This window comes from Blennius ocellaris (genome assembly GCF_963422515.1).
Source record: "Blennius ocellaris genome assembly, chromosome: 19".
NCBI lineage: Eukaryota > Metazoa > Chordata > Actinopteri > Blenniiformes > Blenniidae > Blennius > Blennius ocellaris.
The window spans coordinates 14049155-14058378 of record NC_137668.1 but is presented as its reverse complement, the minus strand read 5'-3'; the positions used below and the strand labels follow the sequence as shown (position 1 = coordinate 14058378).

General features: G+C 43.4%; 1 protein-coding gene across 1 annotated transcript in view; it reads left to right on the top strand.

Moving 5' to 3' along the window:
• Positions 1–848: 848 nt before the first annotated feature.
• The window catches only part of bmp6 (bone morphogenetic protein 6), a gene marked incomplete at both ends in the record, with an annotated part of 41528 nt that continues 33152 nt past the window's right edge, over positions 849–9224 (top strand). The window contains one exon of the mRNA XM_080515452.1: positions 849–1257. Coding sequence (XP_080371578.1) covers positions 849–1257 — 409 coding nt within the window. The remainder of the gene's footprint in view (positions 1258–9224) is intronic.

The window sequence follows — 9224 nt, the reverse complement described above, 5'->3', positions numbered from 1 at the left end:
CGGAAGGTTTTTATTCGGTGTAACGAGACTTAACTGACAAAGATCCAAACATTGATGAGGAAGTGTAACTCAGAATTTAATTATTGCAGCTGACCACTAGCCCTAACCCACTACCAGGTTGAGATTACAAAAAAAAAGAAACAATCTCATCCAGTACAAATCAGAATGACTGACTGGACGAGTTTAATAAAGCAGACAGACTATGAGCGAACAGAATATGTAAATATGATGTGAGACTTGTCCCTGGAGCCTGTCAGAGCTCCACCTCTGCCTCAGTGCGCACGGAGTGGGCGGTTTCTGAACACACACACACGTTTACGCGTACGCGTACGCGCGCACGCACGCACGCATATTATGGACTGCAACCTGCTGATTCCTTCTAGACTCTCGCGCGCAGCCCGCAGGAGTAGGTGACCGTCGCTGAGAATCAAATAGCGCGGCTTTGCAGGTTTTTAGAAAACACCGTATGAAAAACATCCGTTTTCGTTCAAATGGCTTATGTCAGAGAAATTGTTCCTTTGCTGTTTGAAGTCACACCAAACTTGGTATTTTGATCGACTTACCGGAGCTCTCAGAGTAAAGTTTCACATGGTGCACTTCATCCTGAGGCAACACAGCGCGCGACGGGACTCAGCAATGAGAGCAGGACCGACACTGTTGTGCGCATTTTGCTTCAGGGAGTTTTTCAAATGGCTTGATACATTACTAAATCTTTGATTTTGATCTGTGGTCGCAACAGATAGCAGACGGACCCTGTTCCCATTGCGCGGCTTTCTGATTTTGGATAAACGACTAAATCTCCAAGCCAGGCACACTTGGGACTTCAGGACGCACAGCGGGAAAACACCATGACCAGCTGCTGGCTTGCCCTGGCCGGATTGTGGTGGGGCGCCTATTACTGCATGTTCACGGTCGCGGGGAGTAATTATTCACTGGATGGAAACAACGATATACAACCGGGGTTCATCCACCGGCGGCTGCGGACGCACGAGAAGAGGGAGATGCAGAAGGAGATCCTGTCCATCCTGGGGCTGCCGCACAGACCCAGGCCACATTTGTTTCACGGAAAGTACAACTCCGCTCCACTTTTCATGTTGGACTTGTACAACACGATTTCGAGTGAGGAGAAGAGCCAAGTGGAAGGCACGCTGGAGCGATATGAGTCCATGCGGACGACCCAGAGCCCTCCCCTGGCAACGAATCAAGAGACTGCCTTCCTAAACGACGCGGATATGGTGATGAGCTTCGTTAATTTAGGTGAGTCCATTGAGTATGACCATTGTTGCGTTAATAGCTGGGATTTTGTGAAAGAATTCGAGTCAAGATCAAGTTAATGAAGTGAAAAACGCCTGAGTGGATCTGAGGTGAACAGGTGTTGGGCTGGTTTGACTGAGATAATAATTTAAAAAAAAGAAACAAAAAAGTTATTTTTTTTTTTTTTGGAGAAACGTGTCACTCTGGACTTGTGTTACTAACACCTGTAGCTCTCAAACAAGCCCATCACCATCATTATCGTCACCATCGTCATCATCGCATCCATTACGCACGTTTTGCGCAGCGGGACATCACCTCGTTCATCTCTAATGCGGTTCCATAAACCGGTAAAATGAGTATAATTTTGGGGGAGGTTTCATTGTCACACGTCCTCTCTCCGGGAATCTTGGCTGCTCTCGGCTCATTTATAGAAGCAAAAGTCTGTGGTCAGTCTCGCTGCGCAATCCCCTCCGTGATTTATGTCTTCACGGGAAAATCTACCCAGTTGAGGTTCCTGCGCGTAAATTGCGTCGCGTTGTTTGTGTTTCCCGGGGCAGATGTGAGTTTAATTAGCCCCAGTTGATGATAAAGAGGGAGTTTTTAATCATAACTGGTTTGGGAACATGAAAGCTGAAAGTCCTTCCTTCCATTAGCAGCTTCAGTGTTTACAGCGGGACTCTAAACAAAGCGCCTGAAGATAAACAGAGGCGCTGCCAGAGTCACGCTGCTGGACGAGGAAGCTCACATCCAGATTGATAGCAATGCTTCTTGGGAACTGAGAGTATTGTCATCTGGCCATAAGACCAGGGCTCTGGAATGTCATGTCATTTTTATTAAAAAATCTTGCTCCGGGCACACATTTGTTAATTTGTTTTAACCCTCACATCAACAATTTGATCGCCACTCAATCCCACAAATGAGGACGAGAATTGAGTCGGAGCAGCTGAGTCAGAAGCTTATTGGTCCTCTGAGTATTCAGGTTGCAACATGTAGTGATGAAAACCAGATATTCAGACAGAAGGAAGCCGTCGTTTCGGTCTCTGATATCTAAGTCCCTCTGCTTGCTTCTGTGGGGGAGTGTGTTTTGGTGGCACACTTGTGTTTGTGTGTCTGTGGTTCCTCTCCTCTTTTGCCGGGTCCGCTTTTAGTTTATACTCCTGCATGGTTGCACATCTGGCTCTCCACTTTGATTAATCACGTCCTGTGCATCTTTTGACGATTCCCTCAGAATTCTGCGGTGACCAGGGGATTAGGTTGCCATCTCCTCCAGCCATACACAGAGTCCTAACCGCCCTGGAGGAGGGACGACTTCCTCCCTGAATGTGATTGTAATTAATGTCGGACAGGCCAAGGCTTTCCATCTGCTTTGCAAATAAGACCTTGCACGACTACTGTGTGTCATCGCCATCCGATTCGTTTTTAATGTCTCTCTTTTTTTTTTTTGCTCGATCGCAGTGATTTGCATGGAGCTATATAGTAGAAAGAGGCCCGAAACACTTCTGGGTGGTCCTCCTTGTTTCAAAACTAGCACCAAAAAAAAAAAAAAAAAAAAAAAATCTGGATCTCATGTGTGGCCAGAGTGAAACTACAAATTAGAATTAAGATAAATGAAAGGAAGAACAGTGAGGGAGACAAACAATCTGTCTGAAATGATTTGAAGAATACAGAGCAACACAGTGCAAGCCAAGATTCTCATTTGACTAATATCGTTTGGTGGGAGACTCTGGAACAAGATAATCTGTCAAGTGCAGGCGAAAGAGACGACAGTGGACAGTGTTTAGACTGACAGTCTGATTTAAAACAGGATTCACCTGCTTGAATTATCTTCCTTTGCATAGATGTACAAATCTCAGACTTTGCACTGACCCTTAACGGATAGAAAGAAAGAAAAAAACGACAGTGATTTAAACTTTGACCTGAAGTGAAAACTACACAGATAGACAGCTCATTTTCTCACCGTATTCTCCGGGGGTCCACACAGATTTAATAACACATACATTATTTCCACTCGCATATGCGCTGCTTCTATAGCCACATATCTCCTCCACTACATGATTTATTCAGATGTCTTGTTTAGTCATCCTTTGCTTTCGTCGCTTGTTCACACTGAACAAAGAGAGAGAGAGAGAGAGAGAGAGAGAAAAGAAAAAGCTGAAAAAGTTGTGGAAAACTTCAAATTTGGGTGACAAAAACACATTTTCCCCAAGCCCTTTTTTCATCTTCATTCCTAGAATAGCGCGCCCATCACTGTTTGCCTTGTAGACGTTCTGCTTTCCACTGCGGTCTGATGGAGTGACGCTGTGTCCTGTGTGACTCACGTGCGCCACTGTGCAGCTCTGCGCATGCCCTGCAGGTAATTGCAACCGTCCCCATTGACTACAAGTTAGGGCTTGTTCATACATGTAGAGTTTTAACAGTTTGTGTAAAATAATGCGAATTTTGTTTTTGTTGTGTGTTTTTTTTTTTAATCCACAAAATATATCACTGTAATTGTAAATTTTAATTGAAGATCTCAATACCCACTCAACTAATAAGAGCCGACACATTACTGAACAAACAAGCTAACCCACAGAGGGCTATAATAAGCAGTGTGTATTTTTGATTTTTTTACTATTCCCATCAGGTTGATGTGGTGGAGCTGTTACCTTGAGGCTCTGGCCAGCCAGAGATGCACAGAAATGCCTTTGGTTTCACGGGTCACAAAACAGGAACTCCAAATGTTGTCGTTGTGTCATCTACATTTAACTCTGATGGCTTCACAGTCACGCTCGCGTTCTCCCGTGCCAGCTCAACAGAGAGGTGTGCAGCAGGCCACGTTCCGTTTCTTTCAAAGTTTACCGTGCCTCTGCTGGACAGGCAAAGCTCCTTCTAGTGGTTTATTCTCCCGTCTCTCTGTCTGCTGTGAGGCGGAACTTATAATAATCCAAGAAAATCCAACCCATTGGGGTCTTGCTTTCCTCTCCATTCAGTTTTAAATACCCCTTTAGCCTCATGTGCTCACACACTGGAAAGCAGATTTCTTTACGAAGTTCCCATAGACACTTGTTATGTGTGTCTTTAGGAGAGTTTCCGCTACCTTGTCAAAAGGCACTTGAGACTACGTCTAGAAGGAATTGGAGATTCTCTCTCCGTTCCACGTATTGAACCCACCATTAGTATTACATACTTGAACCGTTCGTGTGCAGTGTGGAAGGGCTTTACTACTATTTGACTACACTCCTGTTTACCTGAGCAGCACCGCATGAATCCTGATTGAACTCAGTGCACGTGACCAGACTGTCAGTAACATCCACTTAACCCCGTATCCACAGTTCCTGTGATGTATGAGCGTAAACAATCATCTCATACTTGTGTGATATGTTTACTGTCTGCATTGTTTAGAGTTATTTCAGCTGTTTCTTCTCATTGTATTTGCTCTATAAACCAGTTTATTTTAAGAACGTCCAGATAATATCTTGACATCTTCCTCCAATTTTGGAGGCGGATTGATTTGTTTGTCGCTACTTTACCACACAGGCCGACGCACAGCACATACATTTTCACGTTTTGTAACATCTGGCTGGAATATGTCTCAAAAGATCTCCTGAGGTAGTTTAAAATAGTCTGACTTCATTCCATCTTGGATGCCTTTTGGTTGCATTTAGATCTGGCTTCATTCCAATGTCTGGAAAGTCAAATTACATATCTTCACACTGTACCTACAATATCCTGGGAGATATATATATATATTTGTTCACTAGTCTGTCATCACTGCCACCCTCATTTTCTTTCTTTTCTCGCTCCTCCATCTCTGCACACCTCACTGCCGAGCTATAGCTGAGCTGTCAGTGGCCTTTTTGCCTAAGTCAACAACCAAGCTCTTTACCAACCTACCTCCCACACTTTAAAGCCAAACAGGCCTGAAAGTCTTAAGAAGTGGGTTTTTGGGAGATTAGCCGGGTCCAGACAGTCCTGAGCTTATTCAGAAAAGAAGTGCCCTCATTAAATGGCTGTTTTCCTTGTCTTATGATGCCTGGCTGCATTTCTTGGTGCCTAAGCTCAGGTAAGCCACTTCCTTTGCAGCAAAACGTGTCCCAAAGTCCCAGCATGATCAAATAATTAGCTCACTTCGATCAAAGAGCCAATTGTTTAAAAGGAGACTCTAGCTATGGAAAAATTTCACTAAATCGTCTTGAAACACTTCCTGCAAAGCCTTCGGAGACCAAGAACAGGACCACCCGTCACTTCACCTCGGCTTTTGAGAACACCGTAAACAGTCCTAGCAAAGAATTCGAGATATGCTCCAGCGGAATAAAGGATCTTTTTTTTTGAGACATAAACTTGGCAGATAAAATCTTCCTGCAGTGGTGAGAAAAGTCACTTTTACAAACGAAAGCACTCCCGTGTTTGTTTTCGTCTGTTTACGGTGTCAGATATTTCACGGCCGCTACAAAATAACTTGAACTTGTAAGGATGTTCGAGAATGGCCCAAGATATACAAATAATGCTGCTTATTGGGTTTCAGTGTTTCAAAGTGCTTCCTTTATTTTATTTTTTTTCTTCCCCTTCTCGTGTTTGGATTGTATTGGTTGTCAACTCTGGCAAAACACACAGCTGCCTCTAGAAACAAACAACATTGACGGAGGGGGAAACATCTCTGGTGAACCACAATGTGTCTTTTCCAGTCGAGATTTATGTCTGTCATAAAAGACAAGGTGTTGCAGAGCAACCCGGAGCTCCATCTTTGAAGTACACACAGTTTTTACTGTTCCGCTCTGCGTGTTACTGCTGAGAAATAACATGGCTAGTTTTTCAACGCGCGCACGCACGCACACTTGCAGTGCTGTGTTTGTGAGGATTCCTATCAATGTAATGCCGTCCCCTGTCCTTCACTCTCACCATAACAATCAGGACAAACCTTATCTAACTTAATCAAATTGGAACTGCAGCCCTAATGCCGTATCTCAACACGTACTCATGAAAACCAGCGTGGGTCTCCGTCATCTGAACCCTACAGGGAAGGTCGGACCCCACAAGTTCAGTGTTCTGAAGCCTCATGACGACACATGACTCACATGACCTGAAGGTCGGCACATAACCATGCAAAAGAAAAAAAAAAGCATTTCTACACGAAGCCCTATTCGGTCCCACCCCGGGCTCTGACGAGCCACCATGCACGCACATCACTCGTCTGCCCCCTACGCCAACCCACCCCGATCATATCACTCCCCTCTCACGCCATAATTCTGGGACTCAACAAGATGGCAGCTAAGATTGGGCCTAAGTATGGTGATTACACCTCCTGCCAATGTTTTTTTTTTTGTTTTTTTTTTGTTTAACCTCCTCCTGGCCACCTTTCTCTCTCTCTGTCCTGTCGTCAATACTCATGTCTTCGTCGGGCATTCCAGTTTGGAGCGATAGCAGTGTGAGATGGAGGAGTGTGACAAGATAAGGAGGTGAAGTACGGCTCACTCCCTGCTGGTAACGACCTGTCGAACGGAGGCGATAACCCTGGCAGAACATCTGATTAGGATCCGCCGCTCTCATTTATCACCTCTGGGTGCAGGCATGGAGGAATTTGCTCTGTTTGCTCAGTCGTGGCTCAAGCCGAGCTTCACTGCCATCTCTCGCATTTGCTGCTTTCCCTGCAATTGTCTGTCTCTGTGTGTCACTTTTCCTCTGGCCATGTTTGATATAATTGCCGGCCTTTTCAGCTTGACCACAGGTTGATACGACAGCCTCCTGCCTTTTGTGCTCCTGCACGGTCGGTGATTGCTTTGACTCATTGCATCAGTACATGTGAAGGTATGTGCTCAAAACGTGGACAGGAGAGGAACGAGAGTGTTCGGTATCCATGTGTTTATTGGTGTCTTTGGCACCTAAAGGTTTTCGCACCTCACACCGTTTGGTCGGTTTTCTTCGGATAACAAACGCAGTTATGGATCAGTTCAGGAAATTAATGTAGTTCAATGCATTGTCTCCCAAAAGTTAGTAAATACAGATGTGTGTGTTCGTCTGTGGTTAGGATTAGTTCAATATGGGATTAGAAGTGTTGTGTTTATGTTGTTCTTTATCCATACTAGCGGGCCCTTTAACTCAATTCCACAGTAATCCCTGTCACTTTGGACTTTTTGACATTTCAAGGGGGTGTTTAGTGTTTGGTGCTCCTGCAAATTGATGAATGGATGGAATGATTGGATTGAATGAAAAGATTTTTAATTGTAGATTAATGTGAGAGTTAGTCTGGTAGTTGTTAGGCTGAATGAAATTTAATGTCCCCAACAGTCATTAAAGAACTAAAATATGTGGCTCTCCCTTGCTGAACAGGTTGCAAAACTGTCATCCTTTGTATTGGATCTAAGTATCTTTGAGGCGGCCACATAGAGCAGATCATTAACCAGGATTTAGAGATTATTTCCTCACAGCTTTTTGTTCATAGGAAGTTTGCACATGTAAAGTAAAAACTGTGAGGTGGAGCTAAAAACAAAAACTTTGTTTCTCCGTTTTTGAGGATTGCAAAAAAACAAACAAAGCACACTACAGAATCCACGTTGTCGGAATCTAAAATCAAGGGTCTTTTCAACGTCTCAAAACTGAAAATGAGTTATATCTTGATCATTTTGGCTTTGGGGCTCGTAGATTCATAGCTTCAAATTTTTATTCCTATTGTTTATACCTTGTTTATACCTTATCTTGTCCTTATTGTTAAGTCCTTATGTCATGAATTTAAGGGGGGGTGACAGCATCTTCATTGCTGTTCATACTCATCAGTTGCTCCTAAACTGCAAGTTGTGACAGAGGAATGGTGCAGTGATATTGTATTAAATTAAAAAAAAAAAAGTTTTTTTCAAATTAGCTACATTGCCCCTCTTGAAAGTCTCCTTCACTGACTTGTAAATCTTTTTGATGAAACATTCACGATGATACCACAGGTTGGTATGTCTCAGGAATTTCAGTGTTAAGCGAGGTTGTGAACCTGTGAACCGCTGAACTCAGACTCAGTGTGTCCTTGTGTGCCCAGTAAACGCCATCCATTATTATAATGACCCCGTTGGGGAGGCTCGCTCTGGTAATGGAGATGACCGCGGCGGACAGGAATGGCGTAAAGAAATCACGGTAAACATTCCTGCTGTCACATTTTTTTTCTTGGAAGTCACCGGGAAGCCCGGCAGTGGATTTAGCTCAGATCAATAAAAAAAAGGAAAAGGAAGAGCGGGGTAAAAGAGGAAAGAAAGGAAAGAAAAGAGGCACACCCAAAGAATTCTTGAAGGGTGAGAAACACTGGCACAGATGGAAGGTGATTTAAAGCCTTTGGTGACCTTGAAGCAGCAGAGGAAGGATGGGGTGTGTGTGTGTGTTTGTGCTGCGTACTGCTTAAATACGCTTCTATGTCTTTGTGTTTATATGTACGCAATTGAGGGATATTTGATACTCAGGACAAGTGGAAGTATAATGGAAATCCTGTTTTTATCTGGTGGTTTGACGTATAGTCTGTTCACCACTGTGGTCCAGACTATATGTCTGCTCATATACCGAGCCTGGAAATTTCTATATTCAAAATTCATAAAAAGATGAATCGTACAGATTTGTTTTGTTGATACTTTTCTATAACATTTGGTGCAGTTGTAAGCAAAGGATTATTCACTTTCACAGGTGGGTTTATTTAGTTTAAAAATACCACATTCACCTCATACAAAAAAAGACAGAACGCATCCGAAAACAAGATGAGATAAGACAATGGAAACTTCTATGGTGAAAGTCACAGGTTACAGTAGCTCAAAGGTCAAGCAATATAACATAGGTTTAAAAAAACCAAATTAAAATGTTATGAATAATTTCAGCACGAGTTACATTTTATACATTTTCTAATGTTTTGTGTGATGAAGGTATACAGCAAAATATCAAAGTGTGATATACTTAAACTTGTGCTCATACTCATAAAAAGCTCCCCAATACCTCCTGGCGGGTATTACATGATGTCAGGCATCAGC